Genomic DNA, 22,629 nt, shown 5'->3' on the forward strand with positions numbered 1-22,629 from the left:
GAAGCAGGTAGGGAGACTGACAAAAACCTCCGGGAACCGCACGGGAACCTTGGGTGGGCCGCAAAGTCTCCAGAGGTTTCCGTTCAGGTTTCCTAATTGGGACAGGGGCATTACTCCTCAACAACAAGTTTACGTGTTTGACTGTATTGTAAACAAAACTCCCACAATAAAAATTCCAATCCTGATAAGCCAGTTCTACAAGGGGAGTGGACTTGATCTGGATCATATTCCTCAACGCAGTGCAGTTGAATGTATGGCCCGAGAATTGGGAGCTATTGCTGAGTTACAGACAGCAGAGATGACCCTAGCAACAAAAGGATTTGACTGTTGGTTTTGATGTAACCACCCAAGAAGAGACCCATATTTCACCACCACAAATAAATGTCTTTCTGCAGCAGTCGATGAATTGGCTGATGGGACTGCTGAGGACTATGCACAACATATTTGCAATACTGTTGACAAGTTCTGTGAAACATACACTTATTTCAATGAGCATCGCAATATCAGTTTGATCAGCCCCCAAAAAGCACAAACAATCCAGAGGCAAATTCTTGTTTGGGAAGGACTGTCTAGCAGGAAATGTCATACTGCAGATGAACAAACTTCAGTACCAGAATGGAAAAGGGGACCCAAAAGGATTTGTTGCATTTTTGGAAGAAAGGAACATCCCCCGAGGTGTCCTCCCATGGTACCGTGGCACCAGATTACATATACTTTTCCATTTTAGTGGCAAGCTCATAGAAAATTATGATGACTTTGTTGCCCTGCTGAGTAGCGGGACATCCTGTTGAGGGTTGAGAAGCGCCATCCTCCATGACTTCACCCAGGCTGATGCAAAAGTAGAACTTCAGATATTAGGCTTACTTGGCAAATATCTGACTATGCCTTGGATGAAGCACTTTATTTTTTACCAAATAATTAAGGCTCCTGTGCCAGCATTGCTGCTGAGCCGTATTTGTTACTCCTTTTTTCCCCTGCACCTTGTGCATATGAGCGCTATATGACGCTAGGTATCTTTGTATCTGCACCCTAATGGAATGTGCCTTAAATAAGCATTTAGTGCAACTGAAATAAGTTAAACTTAGAAAATATATTAGTTTAAAATAAACTGATGTGAAGAAGTTTGGTGAAAACGTGGGGTAATGATTGTAAAAACAGTGATTAGATGGACACGAGAGAACGAAGCACAAATTGTGTTAGTTTAATTCCAAGTAGGTGTTGTAATTTGAGAAGAACCAAGAGAAGAGTCAAGAGACACGTCTTCTTGAGAAATTTAGAACAAAATCTCATCGGTATTTTCACATTCAGAACTTCCCAAAAATGTACTCTTCGTCCTCTTCAGCTCAGATCATGCTCAGAAACACACTGGGAGAGATACATCTCTTGCAGTTGTGCCTACAGAAATAAATGAAGGGAATTATTTTAACAAAAGTCACTCGAGAAGGAAAGATATTAACAGCATGACATTATTCACACACCATGGAAAATATATATTCAGAGAATGCAAATACATGAAATAATGAAGGAAAATAAACTAATATTAGAATGAAGAGAGAATTTTAAAAGCAGACAAAAAGATGTTGCCAGGATAGGGTGTGAAATACCTTTTTCTGAAACAAGGTGCTCTGAACATAGTCAAGGTTCACCTGGAGTCTCTTTCGCTCCTTCCTGCTTAGTTTAGGTTTGGTGCTGGAGATTAAAAAAGTAAACTTTAGCTAGAACCAAAATACAATTATTAGTTTAAACCTGGTGATCTACACCTGCAGGTTATTTGCAAAGAAAGCATCTGAGATGTTATTTAACTCTATGTCTTTGATGGCTGTGGAGGCCAAGTTGTTTGGGTATTTTTAAAACAGACTGACAGATATTGATTAGTAAGTGTGTCAAGGGTTATGGGAAAAAGGCAGGAGAATGGCATTGAGAGGGAAAGATAGATCAGCCATGATTGAATTGCGGAGTAGACTAGATGGGCCGAATGGCTTACTTCTGCACCTATGTCTTATGAATTTATGAATTTTTGACGCCTAATTCCAACGAGGAAACATGTGTATTTATATCCCACATCCTTTCGTCCATACCACTATCCAGAAACTGCTCAGTTTATAGACACCTACGTTATGTACATGGATTATGGAACCTTTCCTGAACGTTCGCATTTATATACATGCAGCTGATTTGTTCAGTCCTTACAGAAATACGCATCTACTATACCTAAAGTAGGTAGTCTGCATTCCACTAATTTAATATATTCATTAAACTTTTATCATGTCTAGGTATGCTGACATAAAAGTAAATTGCTGCATGCCTACTGTATTAATATTTAATTATTTTAAATAGATTATCATATATGGTAAAATTACCAGAATCTGAGCTATCCAAAACGGAATTAAAATAAAGGGGCAATGCTAAAAACAAACAGAAATTGCTAAACATTCTCAGCAGGTCACAACGCGACTTAAGAAGGTTCAGTGAAATGTAAAGTTATCTCTGCTTCCTTCTCCTAGCCTACATATTCTTTCCAGAATTACCTTTCGATTTATTTCAGGTTTCTAGCATTTGCATTATTTTGCTTTTCGATGACGTGTGTACATCCATCCATAACTTTCGGATCTTATGTCAATATTTGAGTAGATTGTGCGGTAAATGGTGTAGTTTATTTTCTTTTCAGCGGATATATGGTAAAAAAAATGTGTATTTTGAGCCCGCCTGTGGATGGCGGGAATATAAAACTTATTTGCTTGTAAGATTTCAGGAGCTTTTGAAAATTGCTGAGGATGTTGGGCAGGGCATTGAATTTATATGTGATTTGAGCGCAATCAAGTTACTGATTCAGTTAGACACAAAAAGCTGGAGTAACTCAGCGGGACATGCAGTATCTCTGGAAAAAAGGAATTGGTGACGTTTCGGGTCGAGACCCTTCTTCAGACTCAGTTTCATCGGGTCGAGACCCTTCTTCAGACTTCAGATTCAGTTAGCTGAACTAATGGAGAGAACAGGTTAGCTGAATTTTCCACTCAATCCAATTAAAATGGAAAGTATTTCAAGTTCGGTGAATTTAGAGAGGAGGGACAAACGTATAATCAAAGAATGGGAATGTGTGAGGAGATATTAAAAAGCAAATTCAAAAATTATAATAATACAATATTCTATGGAAAGACATCTGCTCGATAATATAAGAATAACTACGTTGACCTTGGATTATAGTTTGAACCCAGATTTCAGTGTTTATTTTATTACAATTGACAACATGGATATTGGAATTAAAAGGCCCCACAAGGTATAGTGTTCAGTGTGTGGGAAGGAACTGCCGCTGTGGGTTTGCATCAAAGATAGACACAAAATTCTGGAGCAACTCAACAGGTCAGGCAGCATAATTGGAGAAAAGTAGTAGGTGACTTTTCGGGTCAGAACTCTTCTTCAGCCTGAATGTTAATTAATATAGGAGTGGAAAATTATTTCTGTATACCTAGCTAATACAAATGCTATGCCATGAATCTTAAGGCCATTCCTTGTGTGATAATTGGAGATTAATTGGAGTTTAATTTACACTCTTCACTTGTTGTATGCAACACATATTTCCAGTCGTTGCTCTCACTTCCTTGATCCATCCCACCACAAATTTATGCTACATGACTCTCTGTTTACTCGCTCACTTGTTCCTATGCTTTTGCCTTGCTCCTCCTTGCAGCTATTAGTTTTTACACGACGCGTGTAATCGCCAGTTCAATTCATCTCTTTTGGCCCATCGCCATCATCCTCACCACCTAGTGCCTCTGACAGGTTATATTGTCTATTTCCCTTTTTAACCAAAGCTATTTCTCTTCATTACAACATTACAACAATCACCTGCTAAAGCATTTGGAAAGTAGCTTCGAAACGACCATAAAACCGATCAGGATAATTAGGCCCAGCAAATAACTGCCCCCGGTCAGCCAGTTCCAGGTTGTACAAACTATCCACTAGCAGGAAAAAAGAAAAAAAAGAACAATGACGCATTTGGAATGTCAAGGTTAAACACAGAAAATCCCTCACATTACATTCTTTGTCCAGATGCGAAGATTATTTTCATAATTAGATTGGTCTTAGATCCAACAGTTTGGAAATGTGTTTGGAAATGGTGTCATTGTGGTGTTGGGATTTGGTTGGGATTATGATTTTAGTCTCTAGTGCCTCATTAAGCAGAGCAAGCATAAAAGACATGAAAACTTTAATTCCATTAGTACTAAAATATAATCTGGTTCGGTGCATGGTAAAAAAAAATACATGTACTTTTCACTCAATGACCACAGAATGATCAGCACCAGGTGGACATACTGTATGGTAGAGACACAGCTATGTTATTAATTCAGTCCGAAGTACTAGAAACAGTACTAGCTTCACCTATAAGGAGCCTATTCTCAGTGACTACTGGCATTGCCTTCTGCAACAAAACTCATAGTCTGCCAGATAGCATTATATTTAGTCCTCTTATACCCTTCTGAAACATGAACTATCTTCACTGGACATCTTAAAGTCCTTGCAAGATGCCAACTGTATCCACAAAATCTTTTAAATTTACGGAAATTATAAGAGAACCAAGGTTCCTCTCCTTTCTAGGCCAAGATACACATCATTTAACAGCTATTTACAGTGTCAGGCCTATTGCGTTGGCTTGATACTAATCCAGTCCGAAATCGAAACTCTTGTCCCCTCTGTCGCAGACAGAGGAAAAGATTCCTGATTGTGCTCAAACCTTCTTTGAGAAAATACAACACCCGTGTTTATCTGGGATGGGACATGGCTTCTGAAAGTGGAGAAAGAACAATCAGTAAGATGTTGTAAACCTCCGAGGCCCTGCATTGGGAGCTCACAGGTCGGAGTAGATGCGGAAGGATGTTGCAGCATGATCAATCTCAACTCATACAACTTTAATGCCAACAATTCGTCCTTGATCACCTCAAGAATAGCGAAAAAGATGAAAACAGTGCTTGATGCAGCAACAAAATTCAGGTGCTTGTGAGGCATACTGTGTCTGATGAATACCTTGGTGATGTGACGGGTGCTTTGCTAGAATGTTCCCGAGGGAGTGTTGAGCCATGCTTACGTGCCTGGTCGAAACAAAAAAATAACAACTCGCTTTTTCCCCATGAATGACACACAGTATATGAGTTGCACTGATCGCATAAGAAAATATATTGTGAGCAGTAACTGGTACAGATATAGACTCACATTGCTCTATTAAACATTGGTGCAATTCGGTTTGAACACAGAATAGCTCCAGATGCATTTCCCACAGATACTAATTGAGTCAGAGGAGCGGAAATGGGTGGTAGATAGGATAAGACAAGTTTGATGTACCATACTCCTACTCACCCTATGCAATTGATTAACCAGACGCTACCATTCTGGAACACAATTCTATTAATACTATTAATAAGGAATCATACCGCCAAGATCATCAAAGATTTTGTGACTTCCTCTCCCATAATATCAGAAAGATTTTCTCTTGGTGTATTAGAAATGATGAAACCTGTTAACAGTGTCAGCGGTACCAGGAATGCCGAAGAACTGAAGAATATACGCTTGATCCAGGCTGCCCTGTTCTTTGAATTCTGTTTGCTGAAATGTAACACAGAATTACTATCCTGAGCAGCCAGCAGAACATAGCTTCCAAAAACCCATTCACATCACCATCTATGTCAAAGGTTGGTCACGAATTGACACCAAATCTAAGTTATTGAGTTGTGCAGAGATAGCTTGTTTACAATAAGATACTTAAGGTTTACTTAAACTCAGAATTCTGGGGAACAATAGTTGACGCAGATTTGATGATCGGCACACAACATAGGTCGCAATGTTCCATTTGAGTACGTTGTTGATTGGCAATTGGGTACCGAATGATTTATTTACACCATAGCACCATTGCAACGATTGCTCGGTTGCGGACATTTATGACACTTGAATCTTAAAATAGGTCTGCGCTCATCTTGGCTGGCTTTACTCCCGGTCGCTTTATTGGATGCAACGATTAATTTGATCATATATTTATATGTGCCATCTTCCCAAGCTCTGCTCGATTGTTCATTTAAACCATTTAATTCCCCTTTACATGCCCTTCAACGTTTTGTTTAATATTATAATTCATAATAATATTTAACTCAACTATTTCTGCCTATTATATACGTCTCGCATTAAAGGCAGATGTTCCTCAGCCGACACTATAAAAAATGTTAAATAATGTAATAGCTATCCATTATGTGCCCTGGATAATTAATCTAGTTGTTTTGTGCAATTCTATTCCGAAGTGGCATAACTTAAATGCAATAACGATTTAGCACAGTTTAAGATGACATTTTCTTGTGCCACATTCATTTCCCCATATAAATTGTGCTCAGGTTTTTCATGCTGCTCTTTAAATTTCAATAAAAATAGAATTACATTGAATTTAGAAAATTTAATCAAATTAATATTTTTTCAGTAAAGTTCAAAACATGTGATCTTTAAAATAGTTTTTAATCTATTATTAAATTCTGTATTTTACTACAAGGAATACTTATTCTGACATAGAATGAAGCCACTTGGCTCACTAATTATAAGCCAGCTTCCAATGGAGCAATCCCGTCAGCCTGATTTCCCTTCTACTTATTTCTCCTTACCAAAGCAAAGGATAATTTTCAGCAATCAATTCGACATCGAGCATTTTGTATATACCTGTAGGGGACAAACAGAACCTTCGGCGAGTATCGGCGATGTAACGCGAAAGTGTGCATCTACGTACACTTAGCACTCATAGCCAAAGTCGAACCTGGATCCCCGAAGCTGTGAGGTAGCAACACACAATGTTTCGACGCTGTCTACCCCAGACTTGAGGGCAAAATTATCCTAAAATAAACATATGTTGACCGCACTATGTACTTCTGGATTTCGTACAGATTCACCTCTTTCTCAAATTCGTGACATTCTATAAAAGGCAGCGGTAATTTTACCAAAGGTATTTGCATTTCTTTAAATTTGTCCAACTAAATTCAGTTGAATTGTGGCGTATAACATTAAATTCAACGGCTGCATTGGAATCACAATATTGCCATCAGAGCTTAAACTTATACCCCTGTCTGCCTGTCTCCCTTCCGGTCTCTGTCTCTCTCTGCGTCTGTCGCTCTCTCTTTGCCAGTCTGTCTGTCTCTTTGCCTGCATCTCTTTCTCCCTCCCTCACTGTTTTTCTGTGTTTCCCTGTCTCTCCATCTCTCTCATTTTCTTTGTCTCCTCTTAATAGCAGCAACAAATACATAGGCTAAATGGAGGAAATGTAACATGGCCATCGCTAAAACGGACTCCAGTATGTAGAATAACGGGGCACTGAATTTGTTACTTGATAACGAAATCTTGCTCACGGTATAAAATCGCCTGATATGCAGATAGTTTGGGAAAGAGGCATCAAGATTCAAGGGCGAGGCAAGTTCTGGCTGGAGAAACGACTGAAGAGCAAGATGTTTTAGAAACTATTGTTGTGAAAACCTGGAGGATGTTTATACATACGAATAAGACCAGAAGGGTGGATTTAAAAAATGTTTTTTTAATGTTGAAAAGTCAGGATATGATTGTGAATATATAGAATCTAGTGTGAATAACCCTATGTAAGGTGTTTAAGAAGGAACTGCAGATGCTGGAAAATCGAGGGTACACAAAAAAGCTGGAGAAACTCAGCGGGTGCAGCAGCATCTATGGAGCGAAGGAAATAGGCAACGTTTCGGGCCGAAACCCTTCTTCAGACTGATCGGGGGTGGGGGCGGGGACAAGAAAGGAAAAAGGAGCAGGAACCCGAAGGCTGGGGGATGGGAGGTGACAGCAGACACCTATGTAAGGTGGATGGGAGGCCATCAGAAGGACATTTGAATAATGGAGTCCAATCTGAATATTAGTGTCGTAAACCGATGTTGCGAAACAAATGGTTGGTAGTTGGAAAAAAAAGATGTTGGGCCAGTCTGAACTTGAAGTATGTTCCCAATACAGAACACCATTCCGACCAATAATCAACTGTGCTGGGTACTTCGATCGGATCCAGTTCCTGCGTAACGTACAAATTCTTTAATTTCACAATCACTGTTGGATAATATGTTTCTTCCCACTCATTTGGCCATTCTACGTTGCGATCTGTGGCATTCGAGTAACTGCTAATGGTCACCATTGCCTGTTCTGTCTAGCTGCTGAACTTCCAATGGCTCAAATCAAAATTAGATGTTGGCTGAAATAAGGATGTTCAATTTTTGCAACTAAATATTCATAATATCCAGCTCGGTTGATTTGTCCATTTCTTCAGATTTATTCCGTTACATAATACTGGCAATGTGATTAATTTCCAATGTTATTCATCCGTTTCACTGCACCAGTCCTGCACACCGTGCACAGTGGCATTTTACCTGCTCTCCTTGAGCTGCTGCTGTGCTGTGTTGATTATTTGTCCGCAGTCCTTCTCGAGCTGGTCCAAAGTGTTCTGAACTGTTCGGTTTATTGTTTTTTCTATGGTTGCACACACCTCTTGGATCTGATTCACACAACGCGATGGCTGTCATTCCAAAAACATAAAAAGGCATGAGAACTGATGTATTACTGTACAGAAACACAAAGTGCTGTAAATATATCCGTATATATATGGATGACTCAAGTGAACCTTTCCGATATCTCTGGTCTCTAGCTTATTGAACTGAGAACCCGAGATTGTTTCTTGCATTTGGGAGTGCAAAAATAGAATGACAGCACAAGAAGTGGGATTAGAAATACTTGCAAATGATGTACAAACTAATATCTTTATAAATTGCCATAGACATTTGAAATTGATGTAACGTCAAAGAGCCCTTGAATGAGTTTTTTCTTTCGCCACAGATAGACACAAATTGCTGGAGTAGATTAGCGGTTGCAGCAACATCGCTGGAAAAAATGGATAGGTGGTGTTTCTGATCCATCCGTTCTTCAGTCGGATTGCAGTAGGAGGAGCGGAACAAAAAAACTGGAAGCAAAAAAAGGCAGGACAAAACACAGGCAACAGGTGAGCTCAGCGAGGTAGTTCCCTGTTAAGCAGATTGTTGGACAAAGGTTAGATATAGAAATAGGAGAAATAGGAGAGTGCCTAACAGGGATATACTGTAGTTGTGAATTGTGAAGCTGGTTAATGGGATTGTGGTATTTTTTAAATAAACAAGGAGCATGTGGCGAAATTGTAAAATCTCCCAGTCAATGAGCTTGCTTCCCCCCACTGGTTTCAGTGCATTTTGCTGTCATAAGAGCAACATAAGGCATCCACCAAAACCAATCATAATCTAAGGAAATCAGTTCAATGTACACATTCCATGGACTTTTATATGATGAAAAAATGTGCTAACATTCCGCCATTGCGTTAAATTAAGAAATTGATTGCAAATCAAACAATAAAAGCACCATCGGTCTTAAGGCCAATCTAGCCCATTCCTTACTGTTATTTGCCCGGGAGATCGATAGTATTCATTTGTCGTGCTTGCACTTTGGACTATATATGTATACAGCATGGGGATCGTTTCTACTGGATTCATATGTATTGGGTTAACATTAAAAATCCATTACCCTATCTAGGTCTGGGATGTAGATGGTTGGCATATCAAAGCCGCATTTGTTCAACCCTGGTCGTTTGCACAGTTCTTGTACTATCTGCATCATTACTCTCTGGAAGAAGCAAAGGAAACACATAATACACCATATAATTTGCCAGTTTTAGCAAAGTATAACAACTTATTAGGCAGTAAGTCCCATTGACCCGAGGCTATTGTTAACCTCCAAAATCCCTCCTCACACAAAATAAAGCACAATGAAACAATTGCATTTGAAATAAAGTTGCCCTTCCTGTTCCGCCAACCATAAGAAACTAACTACATGGTCAGGGCTTGCCATTTAGTTTGCACAATAACACAAAAATTACTTTATAAATTAAGGAATTATTAAAGGAATGAATGTTGTCAATGTTATTGTCTGATTCAAATCATTTTAATTCATCTAATTCATTGAATGGGCAGAATTGTCTTTATTTCAACTTGAGATCCAACATCAACATGTTAAAATAATGTTTCCGTATTAAATGGTACAGGGTTGTCACAAATCTAATGGCTAGATTAAAGGCTAGAAATCTATTTTTATTTATATTACCCATATGCGATTTTCCTGAAGAAATACATCCAGGAGGTCATATCTGGATCCTGTTCATAAGTTCATAGGGTCATGTTATAGGGTCGGAATTAGGTAATTCGACCCATTAAGCCTAGTCCATCATTCAATCATGGTTGATCTATCTTTTCTTCTCAACCCAATTCACCTGCCCCGACACATGTAAAAATCAAGAATCTATCAATCTCCGCCTTTAAAATATCCATTGACCTAGCCTCCACAAACATCTGTGGCAATGAATTCTACTTGATTCACCTTCTGCTGTCTAATGGAAATTATCTTTATCTCCTTTCCAAATGTACGTCCTTTTATTCTGAGGCTATGGCCTCTGGTCCAGGACTTTTCCATTAGTGGAAACATACTCCCCACATCCACTCAATACAGAACTTTCACTTTTCGATAAGTTTCAATGAGGACCCTTCACCCTGCCAAACAGCAGGTACAGGCTCAAATCCGTCAAATGCTCGTCATATGTTAACCCAGTCATTCCTGGAATCATTCCCTACTCTGGACTCCCTACAAGGCCAGCAGATCCTTCCTCAGATATATGTTCAAAAACTGCTCAAAATACTAATGCGGTTTGACCATTGTTTTATAAAGTCTCAGTATTACATCCATGGTTTAATATTCTCATCCTCTCAAAATAAATGCTAGCATTGCATTTGGCTTCCTTAATACTACTTACAAATTAACTTTTTTGGGAATCCTGCAACAGCTCTCCTTTGCACCTCCAATTGCTGAATTCCTCCCCCATTTAGAAAAGAGTGTACGCCTTTATTACTACTACCAAAATGCATGACTCCACACTTTGCTATGCTATACTCCATCTGCCATGAAATCACGGAATTTCGCAGTGCGTGTTGTAAGATTTCCGACAGTACCTGTCTGTCAGTCTCAGGGCCTGCTTCATCAGCTTTGCTGAGGTAGAACTTTAGTTTATCGCCCTGGTTCTCGTTTAGCTTTTCCACAACGTTCAGGGTCCGTTTACAGAGGGCCTGGCCCATTGGATCAAAGAAGACAAAGATTAAATCGACCTGTTCACCTGTGGGTCGAAAGCGAGACAACAGTCCGATAATGCACCAGTTGCTGACTTGCACGCATTATTTAAGCATCCCCCTTCCTTAATCCCATTAATATTTCCCCTCCTCCAAGTACCTACAAAAATCACTCACCTGGTTTTTTACTGTAAAACAACGTAGGGTTTGATCAAACCCAATGTTAGAGTCACAGAGTTGTACAGCATTCAAGCAACTCTGGCCCAACTCATCCAGTTGACCATCATGCGTATCTACACTACTCCCACTTAACTGGATTAGTTCGCTACCCTTCTGTACGCAGTTCATTCCAGTACCTGGCCTGATGTTTCTTTAATTCAGTTCCTGTGCCGGACACACCACCATTTCATTTGATAACTCATTTCATACACCAAGTAAATTTTGTGCAATGTATGCCTCAAACCCCTTTAGTATACTTCCACTTGCTTTAATTTTTATTTATAAGTAACTTTCTTACTTGAAAATATATTTCCGGGCTCACATCGGATGACGGGATTGCAACACATCTCCAGATCAATTATCCAAGACTCAGGATGTTAGACCAGTAAGTAAGCAACATAGTATCATATCGCCTTTGCAATATGAACATCCACCTCAGTGAAAGATTTACTCTCTTACCCAGTTGGATAAGCGCTTTGTCAACATCGAACTCGTAAGTCATGTCGCCATCCACGAGTCCTGGGGTATCGATAAAGATCACTAAGTTAAACATCTTCTGCTTGGAAACACTGATCTCAGTGGACAGGTATACTTCCAACCCTGGAGAATAGATAGCGAACAATGAACCGAATAAACAGGATATGTTATTCCATTGTTTTATGTAGTGTCAGGGAGGGGTGCTGTACATTTCATAAATGGATATAAAGTATTCTCTATATAACAATATCCCTTCATGCCAATTATTTTCAGCAGTAAACATATTAATTGCATTGTGTCACGTAGAAGATACAAAAAAACAATGGCATTTCTAAAACACATTATTGATCTGCGGAATGCCCATCTGCAACGTTTTTGTGATAGACCCTTTTCAGGTGTAAATTTTAAATTTAAATCATACTTATTGATCCCATATTGATATGTTTCCCTTGCAAAATTCCTGAGCCTTCTGTTATGAAAGGATATCCCTACGCACATCACAAAAAACAACGGACCCTCTGGAAGAAGTCAGCGTGCCAAGCACCACCTGTGGACATAAATAGGGAGTCGACATTTCAAATTAAGATATTTCGTTCAGATGAAATCTCGACCGAAACGTCGATTACTGATCTCTCACCACAACTGAAGTCTGATCTGTTGAGATCCTCCAGCAATTAATTTTCCTTTGGTTCAGACTCTAGCATATGAATTCTCATGCTTTCAGGTGCACAACATGTGGTTCTTCCAACTTCCAGGCAATAATGCCGCTGTTACTTAAATTATTATCGACATGCTAATTCTCAAGTGCTCCCATTACACAGATGGGTGTCCTACCCAAAAACAAAAATTGTTTTATAAAGGCCTCATTGTTCCTTTATGCAAATGTGCCCTTAGATATGTTATGTATGCATGAGCATGCAGAGGAGGCAAAAATAGCAGAATAGAAGATGGTGGGAGAATTGTGTGCATGCCGGCATGTTGGTCTGCCATTGAAAGAAAGGGTGGCGGGGGTGGGGGAAGTGTGCCCGAGACCAATTAAGCAGAATACCACATGGTGATCTTCTAGTTTGCAAGTGGCCTCACTCTGGCACTAGAGGAGGCCTAGACAGAAATGACCATATGGGAATTGGGTGGAAGATGAAGTGGATAACAATTCTGCACCTGTTCCCATCTCGGTACGCGCATCTCAAATCCCTCATTCCCTTATTATTACATAGAAAATTACAACACAGGAACAGGCTTTTCGGCCTACAATGTCTGTGCCGAAAATTATGCCAAGGTAAACTAATTTAATCTGCCTACATGATCCATATCCCTCCAATCCCGACACATCTATATGTTCATCTAACACCTATCTGACTCCACCAGCACCCCCCAGCAGCATTCTCTATTTTTCTTGATATTGCACAGTCAATGCCTCTTAGCCATTTTTGCCTTGTTCCATGAAGTACTAATGTCACATCATTGTTCTGAAGGATAATTGCAAGGATCGTTGCAGTAATTTCATGCAACGATTTTGTCCCTCAATCAGTTTATCTTTTGCAACTTGTCCAATTTGAGTTTGCTTTCTTTTAACAATTGTTACCTAATGTGGGGCCCACAATGGCTGTAATTTGATTAGAATGATGTGATGCAAGGGGAGAGATCTCCTCCACTGATATCTGCAATACAAAGATAGTGTGGATGTACCTCTAATCTGTTCCAATGCTTGGAAATGCGGGTAGAGGTGTAGTGTAGCCTTGCCCTGTGAAGTAATTAAACAAATTGATTAGAACCGTTTAAATTAACTGCCTCCCCGAGCCATGAATTAATTAAATCTTTGCATTGGACCAATATTCCAATATTCATTAAAGCACCAATGTGCAATGATAAAAAGCAAATGTAAATCACTGTTCGCTGCAGTATTTACTCAACCGAATCAGTGATTTTTGGAGTAACACCGCACAACATCACGTGCTTTGCCGCCCTTTACTCCTGCCAATTTAGTGCCCACCACTCGCAGTCCACTGTACTCCCAATTCCTGTCAACTCTCTCCAGCTCCTATCATTCCACAAAGAACAATTTCATCCTGGCCAATTAACCAAAACACCGCGCAAACCACGTTAACGTGCAAGCCCCACAGAGACCGCTTCGTAAATAGTTGTGAGGAAATAGATCTATTGGTGGCGCCTCTGTGCTGAAACCTCAGAGGATATTGTGACGAAGGAAATTTATTTGCAATAAATTAATCTGCGCCTAGTTTCAATCTGTTGATCATCGATACTTACCGAATGATTACCGAATAGTGAAAGGCATGGATAGAGTGAATGTGAAGAGGATGTTTCCACTAATTGGAGAGTCTATCACTGGAGGATACAGCATCAGAATTAAAGAAGGTTCCTTTAAGAAGGTGGAATTTCTTTAGTTAGAGGGTGGTGAATCTGTGGAATTATTTGCCACAGAAAGCAGTGGAAGCCAAATCAATGGATATTTTTAAAGGCAAAAATATATAGATTCTTGATTATTTCGGGTGCCAACAGTTATGGGGAGAAGACAGGAGAATAGGGTTAGGAGGGAGAGATAGATCAGCCATGATTGAATGGCGGCGTAGACTTGATGGGCCAAATGGCCTAATTCTGTTCCTATCACATAACCTTATGACCTATGATGTTATGACCTTATACTGCCAAATCCACGAGTGTCAATGGCGGGCGAAAAACTTCTATAGTTTGGGTCACCATTCTCAGAATTAACATTTGCTCATATCTTAGACTTTACGGTTTGAACAGGAAGCGAGTGGAATTTGCAGTTCTTCATCAATTTGGATGTAGTGCAAGATAGAACCTCGAATGCAGTCCGTGGAATTATTTACCGTGAGTGATTCCCTTTTCTTGCCGCTGGTGATAAAAGTGAATCCTTGTGTTTCTGTGGCAACACCTGTTTTCTGTATGTGTTCTTCAATGTACCTGCAAAATGATGAGAAGAGTTTTGTGAAACTCATGGAGTCATAGAGCTATATAGCATTGAAACAGTCACCATAGGCAGAACTTGGCCATGCCGATCATTTGCTTGCAATTGGCCATATCTCGGGACATTTCCTATCCATGTACCTGTACAAATAACATTAGTAAAGTTCAATGTTAATCCCTACTCTTTTTTTCCTGCCTGGCAACCAATTTTCTATCCATGTCAGCAATCTACCCCCAATACCATGTGTCCTAATTTTGCCAGCTCCTGTCGCTCCCCAGGATGAACCGCCACTTCCTGCACCATCGCATCTTTATTGGAGCTGAGGATGGCCGGCGGAGATCTCCAACTGGACACAATTTCCGGAGAGACCGGAAGTGGCACTGCGCGGAGTCGGAGATATCGGAGAAGTCGCCGATGTCGCCAAACGGCGACTTTCATCCCGGTGGAGGAGAATGACCAGTGACCAGTGCCCGTTGTGAGTCCCCATTGCACCGCCAGCTCCAGGCCCTTCCCCTCTGGTCCCCCTCACTGGCTCCTGCCCCCCTCCCCATGATACCCCCCTCTCCCTCATGGCTCTTCCCCATCTTTTCTCCGAGCTCTCTCTCCCCTACCCCTCCTGCCCACTTACCCCTCTCTCCCCACAACCTCCCCACCCACACACCCCCCACAACCCCCCCATGCCCCCACACTCCTCCCCCCAACAACCCCCCATGCCAACCCCACCCCTTACCCTCCCACCCCACAATCGCCCCACAACCCACCCCCTGCCCACACACACCCCTCTCCTCCCACAATTGCCCCGCCCCCACAAGCCCCCCGCCCCCTGCAACCCCCCCATCCAACACTCCCCTCCCACCCACAAACAACCGCCAACCCCCAAACCTCTCCCCTCCCACAACCCCCCTTCCTCCCCACACCCCTCCCCCCCACAACATCCCATCCCACAACCCCCCTTTCCCCCCACACCCCTCCCCACCAAAACCCCCCAACTCCACAACCCCCCCCCCCCCCTGCCACACACCCCTGCAGTAACTTTCCAGTAAGCTGGAAAGGGTACAGCGAAGATTTACGAGGATGTTGCAAGGATTAGATGGTCTGAGCTATAGGTAGAGGTTGAGTAGGCTGGGACTATTCCTTGGAACGCAGGAGGATGAGGGGTGATCTTTAGTAGTTCAATAGTCCTTTATTGTCACGTGTATCCTGAGGTACAGTTAAATTTGAGTCATACAAAAAAAAAGCAACAAAATACAAAACTACTTAAAGATTAAACATGAACAGCCACCACAGCGGCATGTGAGAATCCCCTGGGTGGCACAGTATAAGCCGAGACCCACAGCCATCAGTTCAATGTCCGGGCCACACACACACGCTCCTTCAGCGTGATGTGACTAGAGTTGTACCGACCGCTGTCACTCTCTCTGCAGTCCCTGTCTGCCCGAACAGTGAGAAAGCCGTCTGCACTCGCACCAGACGCTAGGATCCAGGGGCGCGACATCCCTGCAAACATTGAGACCACCGCACTCACGGCAATCCCCACCAGCGCAGGCAGCATCAATCTTGTTTTCGGTGACCTGGCACTCCTCACTGTGATGGAAGGCGAGTAACTTTTTCCTTCTTCCTCCTTTTCTCCAGCGGGGCGATCGAAACATCCGCAGTCTGGGCGATTCAGATTCAGATTCAGATTCAGATTCAGAAAACTTTATTGTCTGTCGTAACAGAAAATCTTCTTTGACGTGGCTCAACATACAAACAGGACAATGTACTGATAAGCAGTCATACAACACAGATTTCTGCGAGCACACACAGTGTGTATAGATCTTAAAAGCAAGTATAAAGATTAAAAACTGTAAAAATAGACAAGATAAAAGTTGTGGACCGTGTAAAGTGACAGTACGTCAGGGTTAATTTGTCCCTTGTTCATTTATTATTTAAGCTGTTTATGGCAATGGGTATGAATGAGTTTTTGTGGATGTTTTTCTTGGATAGGGGGACTTTATATCGGCGGCCTGATTGAAGCTCCCGCAGTCGGCGATCGAAGCCCCCGCAATGGGGCAATCGAGGCTGTCGCGATCGGGGCGGCCAAAGCTCCTGCAGCTGGAGTCCCCGAAGTCGGTCCCTAACAAAGGGACCGCCAGCTCCACAATGTTAGACCGCAGCGCGGGCAGAGATACGATACGGAAAAAGTCGCATCTCCGTTGGGAGAAGAGATTAAAAAAGTTTTTCCCATCATCCCACATAATACAAAAATTTAAGATTAACTAAAACATACAAATAAAACTGACTAAAAACAACAAAAAAGAAAGGGACAAGACTGGCTGTTGGCGAGGATGCCTCTCACAGCGTCACCCGGTGATCTTATAGAGGTGTATAAGACCATGAGAGGAATAGATCATGTAAATGCACAGAGTTTCTAGCTCAGAGTAGGTGAATCGAGGACCAGAGGACATAGGTTTAAGGTGTAGGGGAAAAGATTTAATAGGAATCTGAGGGGCAACTTTTTCACACAAAGGATGGTGGTTGTTTGGAACAAGCTGCCAGAGGAGGTAGTTGAGGCAGTGACTATCCCGAATCATTTAAGAAGCAGTTAGACAGGCACGTGGATAGGACAGGGTTGGAGGGATATGGACCAAATTCTGGCAGGTGGGACTCGTGTAGCTGGGACCTGTGTGGGCAAGATGGGCAGAAGGGCCTGTTTCCACACTCAATTACTCTATGACACGTGACAATAATAAATGAAACTAAACTTATTTAGACATAACTTTTGTAAACGTCACATTATTTGCTCGAGTGGTTTCGGCCTATCAAGAAAGGAAACAGACGTGTCCTTTTTGCTGTTCTAAATGAAAGAGTCTTACCAGTTGATGAAGGAACTCTTGCCAGCCGAATGATTTCCCATCAACATGATGGTGATCTTCTTCCTTGGAGCCAGGAGACTGAGTCCCAACTGGCTGGCGATGTGCACAAGTCCTGTCAATAGCAGAATGATGTGATCATTTCATTTAATATCATCTTTAATAAAAGTTGATTGGCTGATTAGTGCAGTTATATTGTTAATTCCTCCACCTGTATCGCCATCAATATCTGTATCTTTTTGAAGAAAAGAAACCAATATACATATACTTGAAATGCGATATATTAACAAAATGCTGACACCACTGGATAGTTCCACTACAGGCAACTGTGGGAGGAAGAAGTGAAAATGTCAACAATATTCTCATTGATTAGAACGTTAACTTTCTTTCTCTCTCCACAGATGCCACCTGACCTGCTCGATATTTGTCAATATTTTCTGATCTACTTCACACTTGTGAATCCATGACATTCATCACATGTCAATACCCAATTTTCTGTCTCACTTCCATGTTACCGGTTCCATTCACATTCTCCAACTCTAAGTATAATTTTTTTTAAAGCTGCCTTCCTCACGCTGCAAGGTTCATTCATACTGACTCGGTCGGAGAATTCACTTGTAACTCCGATAAAGGGACATAATGTGCTGGAGTACCTCAGCAGGTCAAGCAGCAGCTCTGGAGAACATGGGTATGTGATGTTTACGGCCAAGACCCTTCTTTAGTTTAGTTTAGTTTATTATTGTCATATGTACCGAGGTACAGTGAAAAGCTTTTGTATGTGTGTTATGCAGTCAAAGAAAATACTAAACGTGAATACAATCAAACCGTACAGTGCACAGATAAAGATAAAGTGCAAAGACTGATGCGTTGTCTCTAACTCTTACTTCCTCATGTGTCAAATCGCCTCCCACACTTTGCTCCTTGAATAGCTATCCTATTTATTCTGAGTATATTGTTATTTACTCATTTAATTTGCGAAGGTCTTCCGCCTATCACTCAGTTGAGAAATCAAACGTTAATACCTTCCTTCAGGAAATTTCACTCCAATTCCTTAGGGTAATCCATTCAATTATTCCAAGAATGAAACTCCCTTTTCTTCACATCTTGACACCACTTCTATTACCTTACTCTGTAAATTTTGTGAATCCACGCTGAATATCTTATTCTCACTTTTTGCTCTGGGAATATCACTTCCATTTTCTTATTCAGAGTGCTGCATGGATTCAGTCTGAGAATGTCACTCAAATTCATTGCTGAGAATCTCATTCCCATCATCCACATTCTCTATTCTATGAACCTTACTTCCAACTGCTCTGTGAGCATATAAATTCCTTTCGTTGATTTGCTATGAGTTAATCACTCTATATATTGTTGTATTTGTCTAAAAAGATAAATTTTAATCCCTCACTTAAATCGTTCTCTGACGGAAAAAGCATCACTCCCATTTCCTCGCCCTTGAACTTTATTACCTTGCATCACAGTGAGGAATGTGGATTCCGCTGTGGTGGATGTTTATGTTAAATTGTATTTTATGTGGCTGCGTGTATTGTTGCTTTTTAATTTGTATGGCTGTAAGGTAACTCTGTACCACTATTGGTACATGTGACAATAAATTCGAACTTGAACTTGAACTTGAATCATGCTCCCCTTATTCCTTCTGAGGGCAAGAGAGCTTTCCTGTTATCATTATTTCACGCAGAGAATCACATTCGTATCTCCTTAGTCTTCAGCGTTAAAAAGTTCACTCACATTTTTTCACGCTGTGAATCTCATTTGCATCACAAAACTCTGTAAATTTCACTTTTTCTGATAGAGAATATCAATATCATACTGCATTCCCACTCGCTTCCTCAGATGGTCTTGTGCCCACTCCATTAAATTGAGTGCCCCACATTTATTTTCCCTTACAGAGCAATTTCCTGATTTTGTTATTTCCACTTGCCTACCTGCACTGAGAATATCACTCCTAATTCATTACTTAAAGAACCTATTCTATTCTATTCTATCTATTAGAAACATAGAAACATAGAAAATAGGTGCAGGAGTAGGCCATTCGGCCCTTCGAGCCTGCACCGCCATTCAATATGATCATGGCTGATCATCCAACTCAGTATCCTGTACCTGCCTTCTCTCCATACCCCCTGATCCCTTTAGCCACAAGGGCCACATCTAACTCCCTCTTAAATATAGCCAATGAACTGGCCTCAACTACCTTCTGTGGCAGGGAGTTCCAGATATTCACCACATCGGTCTCATCTCGGTCCTAAAGTATTTCCCCTTTTTCTTTAAACTGTGACCCCTTGTTCTGGACTTCCCCAACATTGGGAACAATCTTCCTGCGTCTATCCTGTCCAACCCCTTAAGAATTTCGTAAGTTTCTATAAGATCCCCCCTCAAACTTCTAAATTCTAGCGAGTACAAGCCGAGTCTATCCAGTCTTTCTTCATATGAAAGTCCTGACATCCCAGAAATGCAGGCAGGTGAGATTAGTGTAGATGGTGCACCTTGGCCGGCCTGGACAAAGGCACTGTTTCTGTGCTGTGTGACTCCATCCTGTACTGCTCCTCGTCCTCGTTTGTGTTTCAGCCCATCACAATGGTGTCATCTGCAAACGTAGAAGGGGGTAGAGACGATTTTGGCTGGACATTCATGAGTATATAGGGAGTAGAGTTATGCATTGAAAATGCATCCTTGCGGTGCACCAGTGTTCACTCTTCTAAAATGTGGACTAAAAACTAAATTGCACGCTCAGTCCACCATCCTGAGCATTCAGAACATAGAACAGTACAGTGCAAGAACAGGCCCTTTGGCCCACAATGTCTGTGTCGAACATGGTGCCAAGGCCATCAATTATCTACCTGCACATAACCCATATAGATACATTCCCTGCATATCCATATGCCTATCCAAAAGTATTTTACATGTCACTATGTTAGGTGCTTCAAACACTATTCCCGGCAGCACGTCTCAGACATTCAGCACTGTTTAAACACCTTGCCCCGCACATCTCTTTTAAACTACGTCCCTCTCACCTTAAATCTAACATTTGCTTTCCTCACTCTGTAAGTGTTATTCCGAGTCTGCCCCTGTGACCCCGTGGGTTTTCTCCGGGTGTTCCGGTTTCCTGCCACATTCCAAAGACGTACAGCTTTGTAGGTTAATTGGCTTCTAAAAATTGTAAATTGTCCCTATTGCGTACAAAGTGATTGCTGGTAGGTTTGGACTCGGTGGGCTGAAGGGTCTGTTTCCATTCCTTTAAAGGAAAATAAAGCTAAAGATAAAACAAGAATTTCACCACTATTCCCTCTCAATTAGAATGTGATTTTCAGTATGCAACCATGACTCTAATTCCCATTTGCTCTTTCTGATGAGCTCGTGCTCATTCTGAGATTATGAGCTGTGCTTCCATTCCCTGAATCAAAGCTCATTGCCATTACCCCTCAATATTTTGCATTACTTCGCCTAAATTGTAAATATCTCACTGTTCCCTAACTGTGATAATTATATTCCATAATTTGCCTAAAGTAATTCTCATTGCCCGATTTAGAGAATCTCTAGCATTCCCAGTCATTACTCGTATTAATTTGCTCTAGCGCAACTCGATCCCCCAAATTTGACCATCTCACCCCTGTTCTCTCTTTCTCCGGAAATCTCCCCATTATTACTGCACTTTGAAGCATTGAGATCCAAATGTGAACAGAGATTCATTCCTAGATCTGCAGTCTGAGAATCTCAGAATTCCTGTCTCAGATATTCGCTCATATTTCCTCAATTAGAAACATAATGCAAATCTTATTCTTATCCCATCTGTTTGGGAATCACTGTCCAATTTCCTCATTGAGAATCTTCCTCCAATTTCCTCTTTTGTGTAAACAATAGCACTGTTCTCTGTAAATATTATTCCCAACGCCCTTCTTTGTTGTCTAGCTGTGCCTAGATAACAGGACGTGAGTGAGGTATAGTGGTGGGAGAGGGGTAGGTGGCCGCTTGTATATCTAAGAGAACAAAACAAAATAATTGAATGTTCCATAAGGATCAACTTAACATTGGTATATGCATGATAAGTGATTTTGTTCATAGGAGAGGGAGGAAAAGAGAGAGAGAGATAGAGATGAAGGGAGCACACGGCAGACAGAGTTCAACAAAATGGAAATGTACAAAATGAAATTGGTGCCAAATCTAACATGTTGAAACCCGAGAGCTACGCGACAGATAATGCAAAAATAGAGCTGTTGATTACTCGTGTTCACACAGGCGCACTGTGGAAGGACTGCACTACGGGCTATAAATATACTTATTTTATTTTGTTGCCAACGTACATACCGCACTCAGAGTCCATATACAGCAAGTGACATTGCCTCAGGATCTTCTCATTAATGGAGAGACACATATTTTCCAAAGTGTTTGAACACGTTCGCAGGTTCAAACTTCCTGACATTGCCGAGGGTTGGAGTACTGCAGCCTGCCTCGGTTAGCTGACTTGTCCATGTAAGGTAGCAGGCGGAGTTACATGTTCACGTGTGAGAGACTGCATAGGTTGGAACTGTTTTCCCTTGAGCAAGGGTGAGCATGTTCATAAGTTCATGAGTCATAGGAACTGAATTAGGTCATTCGGCCCATCAAGTCTATTCCGTCATTCAATGGTGGCTCATCCACCTTTCCCTCTCAGCCCCAATACCCCTGCCTTCTCCCTATAACGCTTGACACCCTTACTAATCGGGAATCTGTCAATCTCCATCTTAACAATAACTTGCCCCCCACACCCGTCTATGGCAATTAATTCCACGGATTCACCACCCACTGACTAAAGAAATTCCTCATTTCCTTTCTAAAGGCACATCCTTTTATTCTGAGACTATGCCCTGGCCCTAGACTTTCCCACATCTGCTCCACATCCACTCTATCCAGGCTTTTCACTATTCAGTAAGATTCAATGAGGTCCCCCCTTATCCCCTTAAAAATTAGCGAG

General features: G+C 41.3%; 1 protein-coding gene across 1 annotated transcript; it reads right to left on the bottom strand.

Annotated features, from left to right (window-relative positions):
• Positions 1-1,182: 1,182 nt before the first annotated feature.
• LOC116986884 lies at positions 1,183-22,187 on the bottom strand. The gene is made up of 12 exons (XM_033042652.1): positions 21,984-22,187; positions 17,664-17,775; positions 14,711-14,804; positions 13,548-13,602; positions 11,841-11,981; positions 11,049-11,209; positions 9,574-9,672; positions 8,397-8,542; positions 5,427-5,598; positions 3,847-3,959; positions 1,605-1,689; positions 1,183-1,395 (listed from the first exon to the last, which is right to left on the bottom strand). The coding sequence occupies exons 1-12, from the start codon at positions 22,096-22,098 to the stop codon at positions 1,339-1,341; spliced, it is 1,350 nt and encodes a 449-aa protein (XP_032898543.1). The 5' UTR covers positions 22,099-22,187; the 3' UTR covers positions 1,183-1,338.
• Positions 22,188-22,629: the final 442 nt, after the last annotated feature.

The sequence above is a fragment of the Amblyraja radiata genome, chromosome 24 (genome assembly GCF_010909765.2).
Source record: "Amblyraja radiata isolate CabotCenter1 chromosome 24, sAmbRad1.1.pri, whole genome shotgun sequence".
Lineage (NCBI taxonomy): Eukaryota > Metazoa > Chordata > Chondrichthyes > Rajiformes > Rajidae > Amblyraja > Amblyraja radiata.

Bases quoted from the DNA above. Each gene is read 5' to 3' on its own strand.
- LOC116986884 (XM_033042652.1), bottom strand. From the start codon at position 22,098: ATGTCAGGAAGTTTGAACCTGCGAACGTGTTCAAACACTTTGGAAAAT. The intron at 8,543-9,573 runs GTAATGGATTTT...TTGGAATGACAG, and splicing joins ACATCCCAGACCTAGATAGG to CCATCGCGTTGTGTGAATCA. The intron at 3,960-5,426 runs GTATGATTCCTT...TTTTCCTGCTAG, and splicing joins AATCTTTGATGATCTTGGCG to TGGATAGTTTGTACAACCTG.